Source organism: Seriola lalandi, unplaced genomic scaffold (genome assembly GCF_002814215.2).
Source record: "Seriola lalandi dorsalis isolate HSWRI2012SDOR001 ecotype SW California unplaced genomic scaffold, Sedor1 jcf7180002054748, whole genome shotgun sequence".
NCBI lineage: Eukaryota > Metazoa > Chordata > Actinopteri > Carangiformes > Carangidae > Seriola > Seriola lalandi.
Genome location: NW_019525301.1, coordinates 6,063,003 through 6,075,780, shown reverse-complemented (window position 1 = coordinate 6,075,780; position 12,778 = coordinate 6,063,003). Strand labels below are relative to the sequence as shown.

Here is a 12,778-nt window from a genome sequence, read left to right as displayed (position 1 = left end):
CCAACTGACGCTTTCACTCTAACTTTGAAGAAAAAGTGATTTGCACTCCTCCTTTGAGTGCTCACAGTTTGAAAAGTTTACATGTTATGTAAAAACTGTTCACGTCTTTTTGAGAGAGCAGAAGTTTTCCTCCGTTTTATAGTTTGAATCACATTTCTACGTGCAGGTATGACAGAGCTGGGTGACTCAGAAAAAAGGTGAAATTTTGTAGAAAAAAGGTGGGTTTCTAAAGAAAATCCCAATGCATTTCTAATGCATTATTTATTCCCAGTTTTTTGGGAATAACTTTAGGAAAAATTGGAAGGATTTACTCACAGTGGAATGAAATTGATATTTGGGTGATTATATGTGAATTTAAATGTTTCTTCTTTCTCATGTTTTCTCTAATCTAACATGTGCACCTGTGACCTTTGACTTTTGTCTGATCTTTATCTCTTGGTATTGTTCATATATCCTCCCTACATCAGCAGAATAATAGACCTCAAACTGATGAATGAACAGACTTGACGTCCATTTGCCTTTAATGTCACACCGAATTATTTCTTCTTCAGTCAGAGACAAAGCTCTAATGAATCATGATAATGTCTCCAGTGATCCAAACAACAGATACAGACAACTTCACTGATATGTTTAAACGTTACTGACATTTAGTCTAAAACACATCCTGTTCAGTGACCACTGACAAAAGGGGGTCACGGAAAAAAAGTTTAAAAAAAATATTGTGTAAAATGTTTAAATCACACTGTTTAATAATTTAATGGAAAAAAGAACAATAGTCTTTGTGACAGATGGTGTCTGTGGTGCTGCGTGTCTCAATGTTAGAGATCCTCATCCGGGTTGGTGACAGCAGGGCTGGGAGGATGGGCAGCACAGTTCAACCTCTTATAGTCTCCATGTTGCTGAAGTCAAAGGTCAGAGGCCAACTCTGTTAATACAAGCTGAGGAAAGAATGGGAGAAGAAGAAGAGAGATGATTTGATGCAAGTAACAAACTCATCATAAAGTCCAGTGTGGTGACCTGTTCTCTTTACTTATTTTAATCTATGTCACTTGACAGGGCTCTGCTTCTTGACTTGCATGTTAAAGGTATAATGTGTAAGATCATGCTACTTACTCCACATCCATAGGTGGCAACTTTTCATTTTTTTCACCTATCAAATTATTATTATATCCAATCATATTGTTGTTTTGACATAATCACAAAAACAGAATCAGAAAATAAGGTTTATTGCCAGGTAGATTTTCACGTACAGGACATTTGGCATGGTGTTTGGTGCAGTATACAATAAACATAATAGGAAATAACAATCAAAAGGCAAAATCATGCATTAGTCAAATAGATAAATATACATAGATACATATATGACAAAATAATATAATGAAAAAGATACTACACAAAAATACTTGTACAAAAGTGTTTTAGAATGACAAAACTCCTGCTGGGCAGCATGTGCAAAAGGTATTGATTATGGGATGTGCAAAAGATCAAAGTATAGACATGTGTTCTGTGCAATGATAATATTCCAAGGTGTTACTGTAATGTGTTTGTTGATGATTGATGAGGCCAGTTGCAGAAGAAAAAGCAGGTGCCGGTCCATCATTGTGGATGACTGGAGTGGAATTCTGGTCCTGATACAGACAAACGTGATAGGACAGTTTGTTTAGATCATACAAGTTCTTTATATTCAAACATGTTAGGTCTGTTGTGTGTGTATAATAAATAGTAAGGATAGATATGAATATGCTAAAATAAATACAGTATTAGGCAGTGGTATAACTGTGGTATAAATATTCATTATTATGTATCAGCAGAATGAACATGTACAGTATACACTGTGGCTCTGATATAATCACAGTGGTACAAACATGGTGCAGAGTGGAGCAGGGTGACAGCTGAGGGAAAGAAGCAGATCCTGAACCCACTGGTTCTGGAACAGGCTAAATTCTACTAAATCGCTAAACATCTGTGGACTGGATCAATATCATACATTTATGCCATTTGAAACGTTTGTCAATATGGTGTATCAATGATACTTTTCGCTACAGACCATCATTAAATGTTACTTACCAGTTTAAAAGAAAAGTTGCAAGCTCGGCATCAAACATCTTGGAACTTTCTCCAGTGGTGGGAAGCCACACCGGGATGTAGTCATGTTTTCTTCTTTTCTTTGACGTTCAACCTGGTTTCTTGTTGGAGCTGTCCTTCGGGATGGAGATAAAGATCGCTTTCAAGGAGCTTCAGCCATCTCTGTGTTTCTGTGATGCTAGCCAGGAGCTTTTTTTTTTTTTTTTCTTTTTTCGGGAGCATTACTTCAAGCTCTAGAGGAAATTGTTCTTCTTCATGGGACTGAGGGCACACTAGATGCTACACTGACTCACACAGCATCTAGTGTCATAAAGTGGTATTACAACACGGTGCGGGACACAGCTAGTTGGTTAGCATGCTCATTTCAGTAGATAGATAGGATAAGATATCTCTACAAGAGATGGAGGTATTGGTCATGATATCATCAGTGTGGCTTGAACATTTTAAATTAAAATTCTGGCCAGATCTGGCCAGCTCTTACACATCACACCTTTAAATATTTTTGTTTTACTTTTTTTTATGTCATGTTATTTAAACATGTGGTTATCATTGAATAAATCATATTTTTCTTCAATCACAGTCTTTGATTTAAAAAATAATCTTAATCATAAACAGTTATATAAATATTAATCTGTGTATAACCAGTATACACTGCAATATGAAAATGAAGGAGCCCTGACTGCACAGATTGAAGCATGTTATCTTATAATAATAATTATAATGTTATATTATTATAATCTCGTAATAATGGTGCTGGATGCGCAAACCTGTGACTGGCGTTGCTGTTGATGTTGTTGTTGATGACTCCCTCTGCCATCTGCAGGGGGCGCTGGTTGGTGGCCTGACCAGCAATGTCACCCTCCACAGAGAAAGGGTCTGAGAGGTTTCCAAAGAGACTGCCCTGTCTCTGTGAAGATGGGACAGCACAGGTCATAGTGAAGATACATGTCAATACAACTTCACACACATTACACGTCATTACATGACATGTCCCCCCCTTCCCGAGGGTTGTCCCCCTCAGTATATTATTGTAAATTTATGTACGTAAATTCAAGTAATATAATATGTTGGTTTAGTCCACTGGCCACTCTGTGGATCAGAGAAAAGGAAAAAGGTCATATGATTGTTCTTTAGAGCAGCAAAACGCCAGTAATCCCCCTGAAATATTAACCACCATTTGATGAAATCTTCATAAGAAAGGAATGAAGTGCTTATGGAACTAAAGGAGACAGAGAGAACAGAGCTGAGCACAGAGAGGCAGGGAGCAGAGACAGTAAGACAGTTTGCTCAGCTTTTGTTTATCAGTGTTTTTGTGAAGTAATTTCCTCTTTACACATTTTATACAAGTACGAAGGGGTTAAGTAAATAAATCTGAGAATCTAAACAGAGAGAGAGACAGAGGAGCAGACACACACAAAGAAAAGCCCCTCCTCACAAGTTGATGGCCATCTTAATTTCATTGTTGCAAAAGAAGCAATGACCAAACACACAGAAAGCTCTGTGTTATAAATTCATGAGGTTATTATAAAGGCTCTATGTGTGATTAAGGAAGGAACAGAACTGCTTTTTGACCACTGGAGAAATGCGCTTCTGGTTTCTAGCATGAACAGCCGAGTGGCGTATACTGTTTGTGCGATGCGCCGCATAGACCTCTTCATAGCACTGCTGTGAGAATTATTTCTGTTTATACCACCCCACCCCACCCCACCCACACACCGCACACCCCATCCCCCCAATAGTGAAGTGAAAGTTCCACCCATGTTCCCAGTGGAAAGTTAGTTTGGAGTTCAGTAGCAGGTTATCATTGTTTTCAGATAGGCTCTCTTGGACCACTGAAGACAGGGGAGGTACTTCAGCTGTCACTCCATCTCTCTCCCCTCCTGTCCTGTTACCCTGAAGATGATGTCTGCAGCAGCATCTCCTTGGTCCAGATCCTCTTCAGACACCAGGTCTCCAGAGATGGTCCTGTGGAGTTCTGGAGCTGCCTCTTCCTCGATGTTCCTCAGTCCTGCCTGAACAACACAGAAGAAGAAGAAACTCATTCAGACACATTGTGCATGTCTTAGACTGTGGCTCATCTGTGGGTCAATTCTGGTGTAAGATATGGAGGATATGTCTATAAAGTTTGTATATAAAGAGGTTTGTGTATATTAAAGTATATATAAATAAAATACCTGCATGATTACTCCTACATATCAAACTGAGAGTTAGAAATAAAGACCTGCCTCTAATAAAGACCTGTTACTTTCTGCAGATGATGTGAATAAAGGCCCTGCTGACTATTCAATGAAATACAGTAGTTGAAAATTGTTTTGGATCCGCCTCCTGGAGATGTCATAGAAATTGTTCCCGCCAAATCTTTTTGAAAGAGCAATGTCCAATGCTGTAACTTCCAGACGACAGCACATAATTTCAAAGACACCATGAGACATGAATAAAGTGTATCATTTTAAATTCAATTTAAATACTGATGAATCTGGAGCACATGGAATGAGGATGGATTACATATGCCGAAACTTGAATCATGTGTTGGTAAGTTAATTAAAAAACATTTTAACAACAATGTATATGAGTTGATTTACACCAAATATAACATGGTAATTTAACAGCTCATACCACTAAACAAAGTATAAATAAAAAATGTACATTAAATATTGATAATGAGCTTCCAGAGAAAGTTTAGACTCTGATACTTTGAGCTGTAAAACCACAGACTAAAAACTAAGTAAACCCTGAAACCCTGTTATGAGAGTTACTGAGTACTACCTCATAACTTCATGATTATGACACAATGTTTTTTTTTTTACTGATTTTATTTAACATTATGAATGACATTTAAATGAATGAAATGGGTGCAACTGGCTGAGATTAAATAATAACTAAATACTTCCACTGACCTGGATCTCATGAGTGGCATTTTTATTTGTGGGCCTGAAGCCGTAATACTCCTCCTGTCGCTTCTTCAGTTTCCTGAAATAATCCTGGATCAGGAAAGTGGCATAAAACTTTCCCACTGTCACTTCATCATCTGTTAAAAAACAAAAATTAATTAAAGTGTGGAGAGGCGAAGATATTCAAGTTACAAATAGCTGTGAACACTTTCCCTTATGAAGGTTTTTAGATAGAAAGCAAACTGAGACAACTGCGCTGAAACTCAGTGCGAGGAAACAAAAACATTATGGCGTCTGTGCAGCTACAGTGAAAGATTTTCACTTATACTGAGAAAACTGGAAGTGAGAAAAAAAAACTGGATTAGAGAAAAAAAGATTTTGGACTAAGAGAAGTTTATATGAAATAATATATAGTATATGTGAAATTTCAGAAATTAATTACCAAATTACATTTGGGTTGGAAAAAAACGTATGCACATATTGACAGTTTTCAGGCTCTAAGAGCAATACATATTTTATCTTCATTTAAGACTAGCAGTACTTTGTAATAATTGTGATGTTGTAATAATCGGTATGTTGAAATAATCAGTAGTATGTTGTAATAATCAGTATGTATGAACAGGCTGCGAAGTATCTTTCTCCAGAGACAGAAATTGCTGGTGTGGTTCTCACCCAGCATTGTTGTAACTGCAATGATATTTGAATTCATTTTATCTTGTAGTCTTTCATTCAATTAATTCCTTTTAAAAATGTAACATCCACTCAGCAGAAGACGGAGTAAGTCACATGAGTGCATGTCTCAAGTCTGATGTTACTGGTAAGAATCAAGTTCAGTCATGTCTCAGATCAAACAAGTCTGGAGAAGTTTATCAATGAGTAGAAACTGACAAGTTCTGTGTGCTGTGAGAAAATAGACGTATGCCTGCTTTCCTCAGGTAAAGTCAGTAGTATGGGGTTCTGATAGCTCACCTGGCCCATATCATCTTAGTTTACTCATAAACGCAGTGGCACGGGTTTGAGTCCTACCCGTGGCCCTTCCTGCATGTCATCCTCTCTCTCACTGTGGCTATCAGAATAAAAGCAATAAATATAATTGTATACTGCCAACTATGTTAGCCTATACTACACAATAACCAATGTAGGTAAAGGCAATAATAATGATTGATCATGCTAATATTCCATCCATTCATTTTGATTTGAGGCTGAAGGTTAAGATTTATTGTTTAATTCATTAATATGATTGATAGCCTACATTACTAATATGGGGGGCATTAGGCTTGGGCATTTGTTTTGTGAATAGCCCTGGATCTCAAAGATCCATCCATCCATCCATGTAGCATGAATACCACAATTAAGAATTTGCTCTTGTTGAGAAGGGGGCACCAGTCCTCAGGAAGGACAACAATGAATTATCATCAAGATAATATAATAATAGAATGGACTGCGTGATGATTTGGAAATGGTGGGAGAGAATATGTTATTGCTATACACTATGGCTATCCGGCTAGTGATCACTACTTCTATGAATGAAATTTTTTGGGTACATATAGTTATATGTCTTTATGTTAAGACTGGCCTACTGTGGGTTGCGCTGTAGCAGGAGACCCTTGGCTGGAACCCAGGTGGCTGAGGTTGCTGTGGTAACCCTGGAGGTGGATTTTCCTGGAGGCCGTGTCCCGTTATCACGATTACTGATTCTGCCGGTGTCTCAGTGGTTCAGCTTTGGTGAAGTTTGCCAGTAGACTTTCTCTATTGGGCACTATTGATTTTTTGTAGGCTTCTCTGCAGGCGGTCATGGGAAGATGTGTTATCTGCCTGCTTCTCTTGCGTGTTGATGTGAAATAAACCCTAATGCGCTTAACTTTTGCTGGATAATGAGAGTGGCATTGACCGGATGACTCTAAAACTGTCAAAAATCTTCAAAATGGGAAAATAATTAAAAGTTCTGAGGCACCTCTGTTGTTTTGGTTCAGTTGGTTTTGACTTGGCTTATAAAAATAAAAGATTGCTTTGTCTCTGTTTCATATCAATCAGTTTTGGATCCATAACTCTACAGGTCCTTACAATGGCTTGTGACTGATGCCAGGCCAGGTATGTCCGCTACATCCATTATCTTCTGCTTCTGGGGTCAGGTCGCAGTGACAGCAGGCTAAGCAGGAGGTTCCAGCATCCCTCTCTCCGGCAATGCTTTCCAGTTCCTCTTGGAGGATCCTGAGGTGTTCCCAGGCCAGATGGGATATATAATCCCTCCAGGGACTTCTGGCTGAGAACCATGGCCTCAGACTTGGAGGTGCTGACTCTCTCGCTTCACACTCTGCTGCAAACCGCCCCAGTGAGCACTGGAAGTCACGCTCTGATGAGGCCAACAGAACCACATCATCTGCAAAAAGCAAAGATGCAGTTCTGAGGTTCTCAAAGATGACACACTCCTCACCTTGGATGCGCCACAAGTAAAGAGCTGTTCCATTATTCCACAGCCAGGACGGAATTTGCATTGCGTCTCCTGAATCTGAGGTTCGACAATTGGTCTCCTTTCAACATCTCCAATTTGAGCTCCCATTTCCGTGACAACCATCCAGCTCTGGTCATATGTTACTGTCAGTTACAGTTACTTAACGTAATGTAACGTTATAAGTTATACTGACGTTGACGTTTATCCAAATATTTGTTACGTTATGATGCTGTGTGTTGTGAACACTAAATAATGTTTTGGTCACCAGTGAATTAAGCTAACATTATCTAGGTAATGTAGCAGGTGAAAGCAGGTGTTGAAGGCTAAACAAGTAGCTCTGGAGCTCCCACTGCAGTCACTGATCCACGATGTGGGATCAACATATAAAATGTTGGAACGGTTCCTCAGCCAACAACAGGCAATCGTGCCACTCTAGCAGGTGAAAGAGGGGCATGCCACTTGATGCCAAAGGACTCTGACATCACCATCACGAAGCAAGTGTGTGAGCTCCTTGGCCCTCTTAGCCACTTCCTAGATGCCCAGAGACCGGGGTCACACTCTCTGCTATCAAGGAGGATGATGAGGGAGGACCTTGACTCAAGGTATTCTGCAGAGGATGCTAAAAAAACAACAGTCAACAACTGTGTACAGGAGGCCCTACAACTGGCACCTGTAAAAGTGAGACAGGAACGTAAACCAACAGAGCTTGCTGCCACCCCTACTGACAAAGGGACAAGTAATGGACTGGCTGGGTTGCTGAAGAAGATCATTGCAAAAAGGCAGCAGAGAGCAGAAGAAGAAGACAGTACCCCAGAAGAAGTGGTGAGATGAAATGATGATGAGATCTAGATTATTTATCCCCAAGGGAAGGGGGAGAAGTTATTTTGTCAACTGCTGTGTTAAGTACAATATATGAATATAACATATATATAAGTGGTGTGTGTGTCTGTGTGTGTGTGTGTGCGTGTGTGTACGCACGTGTGTATGTGTCTGTGTCTCTTTCATCACAGGTGAGAGCAGAGGTGAAGCTATACATGTATCTTCCATCCATTGAAGCCGCTGAGGACCGATTGCGGTGGTGGACTGGTCATGCAGGGGAAATGCCTCACCTATCCCGGGTTGCACACAGGCTTATATTCAGACCTGCAGCCAGTGTTCCCTCTGAGAGAGTGTTCAGTGCCTGTGGGCACATTCTCACACAACAGGATCTTCACTAATAAAAAGATGTGTCCCAAAAGGTAAGGCAAAGTCATTTCAATACATTTTAGAGCCATTTTAAGAGTGTAAAGCATATTTTCAATATTATTGCAATATCGTGAATAATAATTATTATTAATAGTAATTATTTTTGGCCAGGATAATTGTGACCTGAAATTTTCATATTATCCCATGACTAGATGACACTTTCCCTGAGTCTTCACACTCTGCCTCCTCCATGGAGGATGTGTTAGATGGGTTCAGGAGTTCCTCAAAGTATTGTTTTCACCGCTCAATGACACCTCCAGTCCGGGTCAGCAGTTCTCCTCCCCAACTGAACACAGCCAGGGCACAGGGGTCAAGCTCTGCTTCTCCTTACTGAGTCGCCAAATGATTTGCCATAACTTCCTTGAGGCCAAACGAAAGTCTTCCTCCATCACCTCCCTGAACATCCGCTGCTTCTGGAGACCCCTGGGCCATTCAAGCCCTAAAGGCCTCCTTCTTCAGCGTGATGGCTTCCCTAATCTCTGGCATCCACCAGCGGGTTCTTAGGATGCCACCTCAACAGGCGCCAATGACCTTGAGGCCACAACTCCTAACCACTACTTCTGCAATGGAAGCTTTGAACATGGCCCACTCGTACTCTATGTCCCCAACCTCCCCCAGGATGCATTAGAAATTCTTTCAGAGGTGCGAGTTCAAGACTTCACGGACAGGGGCCTCTACCAGATGTTCCCAGCTCACCCTCCCTACACGCTTGGGTTTACCAGGTCTGTCTGGCAGCTTTACCCACCATCTGATCCAACTCACTACCAGGTGGTCATCAGTTGACAGCTCTACCCCTCTCTTCACCCGAGTGTCCAAAACATATGATACGACCACAAAGTCGATCATCAACCATTGTCCAAAGCTGCTCTAGTACCAAGTACACTTACATTATGTTCGAAAATGGTGTTCCTCATGGCCAAGTCCAATAACATAGCACCACTCAGGTTCCGATCAGAGAGGCTGTTCCTCCCAATCAAGCCCCTCCAGGTTTCTCAGTCATTGCCCAAGTCTTCAGATTTGTGACTTCAGTTTGACTTGAGTTGTGTCATATGACCCACATCTGTCACTCAGAGTACATGTAACACCCTTCCATGCAACTATATGGGCAGGGCACTGGTTACTTTTATTTATGGCTGACCGTGCTAGCCTGTGTAACAGTAGAGAAAATTAATTGTTTTGTACCCTTTTAAACTTATCTATAAATTTTAATTAAATGGCATTGCCTCCACTTAACAGGAAAAATGTAAAATATATATTTTAAATCCAATTAAGAATTTTTTTCCCTTAGTGTTACCTTTTTAACTCAGAACACACCTTAATGAAAGGTAAATACCTTATAGAAGTGCAAATATGACATAATGACACAGTACTTTAAATTCAAATGAAGAACTGAGTTAACTAAAAGTGTCCCAAAACACTTAAAAGTGCTTCCCCTTACAATATAACACTTTCCAAAAGTTTTCAGTTCAAGTCAATTGTTATGGGCTCCGGGTACAGCTCCTGTTGTTGTGTGTTATGTGGTATGGTGCAGTCTTCCCCTTTTGAATTAAGGCTGGATTGATCGATCTTCTGCTGCTCCAGAAGAGGATCCTCTCATCGTCCTCGCCCCTCTCTGCCTGTGCCTGGGTGGTCGTCATTATCGGCTGGTCCCTCCCCTCCTGCGGCGTTGGTCCCAGCTGCCTATCCCAAGCCTGCCTGGTCCCATCCTCAGCCATATAAAGGCTGCCTCGTGGAAATGGCTGGGGGGGCTGTGATTTTATCTGAGCAGTCCGCCTCTGTGCCTTGTTGTTGTAACTGTGTAACTGTCAACGTGTGTGCCGTAGCTCTTCTGGAGTGGCTTCGTGATTATGAATGTTAATTCGTGGGGGCACTAGTTTCGAAATTTGGGGATCTTGGGCTTTAGTTTTAGTTTAGGTTATCTGTGTTCTTCCCTGTTTATTAGTTTATCCTAGCAACACTAGGTTATGGGTGGCTGCTAGACTGTAATTTTTGTTTGACAGGTAAAACGAGAGATAGGGTTTTATTTTCATTGTGTTCTGGTATAATAGGTAGGGATTGGTCAGGTTACGAAGCGGGGTTTGTTTTGTTTGTTTTATGTTTTGGTGCCACCCGCCGCCCTTTCCTTTTGTTCTTTGCCGAGCGATTCATTTGTGTTGTGGTTGTACCGTTTTTGTTGGTGCTAAACAATAAACGGCAGTACTCGCTTGATACCATCATCAAAATGTTGCTTCTCTTTTTCCTAAACATCTGCAGGTTGTAACATCAATCTTATCAATAATTACCCTTTAAGTTCAGATTTCAGCTTCGCAATGGGCACACACACGCTAGCATGCACTCAAGTTTGCAACCAAAAATAAAATAGTATCCTTTAAACCAAAAAAGTTGAACCGTCGTTGGGAGCGTTGTGACCAAAACAAATGGCCGATTCACTTGCTACTGCAAGCAAAGAAAATAAAAGCATGTGCACTGGTTAGTCACTACTCACAAATACATCAGTTCTCATCTGCAGCATGAGTGAAAAGTGAAGAGCAGGGCAGTGGTTGACAAGTCGACCAGTCAATGAGGGTACAGGCTGGCAATAACAGTCGCAATGGAGTTAAGCTAAATGAGGGACTTCTACTCATCCAGCGGGTCCAAGAGTATCTTCAGGTCCATTGAGTATCATTATTGTCTCCTTTAGCCCATGGCTTCCATCTACAGATTCGCCATTACATCCCGCATCTCTACCTTTCAGATAGGGCTGTCAAGATCCTAACTACCAATGCAACTAAGAAAAAAAAGATAGACAACTTAACACCCTCTGAGATTAGGTTATGAGCTGACCATGCTACTGTTTGTTTACTGTAAACAAATCTGTTTTAATTTCAATGAAGTTTATTATCTCGATGACGAAGACTTATTAGTCTGCTTATATCTCTGATTTTTTAATCCCTTTTGAACTGTTTTTTAAAAACACAATGAACAGATTTTATTGTGACATTTCATATCTTTTTAAGAACATATTTATCTTAATTATTTGTCAATTATTATTTCTCTGAAACATTGTTTTTTAGACTGGGCTACATACAGTTTAACTTAATCAATAATTTTACATCAAATTTAATGTGCCATCTTCTCTCCATTGTGTGGTCATGTGAAAGATAGATCATGTCATTTTTCCACATATGAATCTTCCTTTTCAGACTTTCTCTGCATTTGATAGGAACTGTATTCACAGTATGTTAGTCCTTCAGTTTAATAAAGCTTTGACTCCTTCAGAATAAATCAATTTTTTTTTCTCAGAAAGCTAAAGAAGTTCATGCCTTCTACATTCTCTTAATTCTTCTTTAACTCTGTATGGACCTCAGCTCCCGTGGAACCTGAAGTCCACACTGAGGTAAAGAAGAACGGGAACAGGTCAATGTATGGTGGTGTGTTTCCTGACGACTGCCTTGTTGTTGAACACTGACCTCCAATAGGTGGGATGACCTGATCCAGTAACTTCATGCTGGTGCGCTTCCAGATCTTTTTGATAATTGCCCTTAGCTCCTCATTGGCTTTTTCAAAGTTACCTGATGAAAGGAAAAAGCAGAATGAGATTAAGGAAATGACTGAGATCCACGGACAAATTCATAAAATCATCAATAACCAAGTATCACACATAACGAAGCTACGAGTCAAACTATAGGTTCCAGTAACAGTCATGTAGCAGCTGAGGAGGAAAAATGTTGCTCAGTGCCGTTTCTTCACCTCTCTAGTCTGAAGCAGAGATGTGTCTCCAGAGAGCCACTCACCTGAGAGGAAGCTCGTCTGGAGCCATCTCTGTTCCTTCAACCTCCCACTGAAGGTGGCTCAGATACTAATCTACTGTTTTAAAGAAAATGTCACTCTTTAATTAATATAATTAGGCTGTCACTTGAAATGACTGTGGAAGAGCTATACTGATGGTATAGCTTTATTGCAGATCAACTTCTGTAAGGGCATGTACATGTGTGTATACATGTCTTGCTATGGTTGTGGGGACAAATTTGGGTTTGAAACCATCAGTGTGAGGTTATTTTGACCAGTTGTGACAGCTTCAAAGGGCTTTTTGAGGGACACCTGCAGTGACTGAGGTCAGTGTAAG

The 12,778-nt window shown here is 40.3% G+C and overlaps 1 protein-coding gene across 2 annotated transcripts in view; it reads right to left on the bottom strand.

Moving 5' to 3' along the window:
- Positions 1-503: 503 nt before the first annotated feature.
- LOC111668619 (dihydropyridine-sensitive L-type skeletal muscle calcium channel subunit alpha-1-like) overlaps positions 504-12,778 on the bottom strand; it is an 83,605-nt gene continuing 71,330 nt past the window's right edge. The window contains exons 34-39 of one of the 2 annotated variants that reach the window (XM_023424711.2): positions 12,123-12,224; positions 4,983-5,113; positions 3,978-4,097; positions 2,853-2,992; positions 2,068-2,201; positions 1,211-1,628 (exon numbers count right to left, since the gene is read on the bottom strand). In XM_023424711.2, the coding sequence (XP_023280479.2) occupies positions 2,072-2,201; positions 2,853-2,992; positions 3,978-4,097; positions 4,983-5,113; positions 12,123-12,224 (623 nt within the window). In that variant the 3' untranslated portion in view covers positions 1,211-1,628; positions 2,068-2,071. Of the gene's footprint in view, positions 939-1,210; positions 1,629-2,067; positions 2,202-2,852; positions 2,993-3,977; positions 4,098-4,982; positions 5,114-12,122; positions 12,225-12,778 lie in introns of those variants that run through there. The other variant, XM_023424712.2, reaches the window with a different exon arrangement.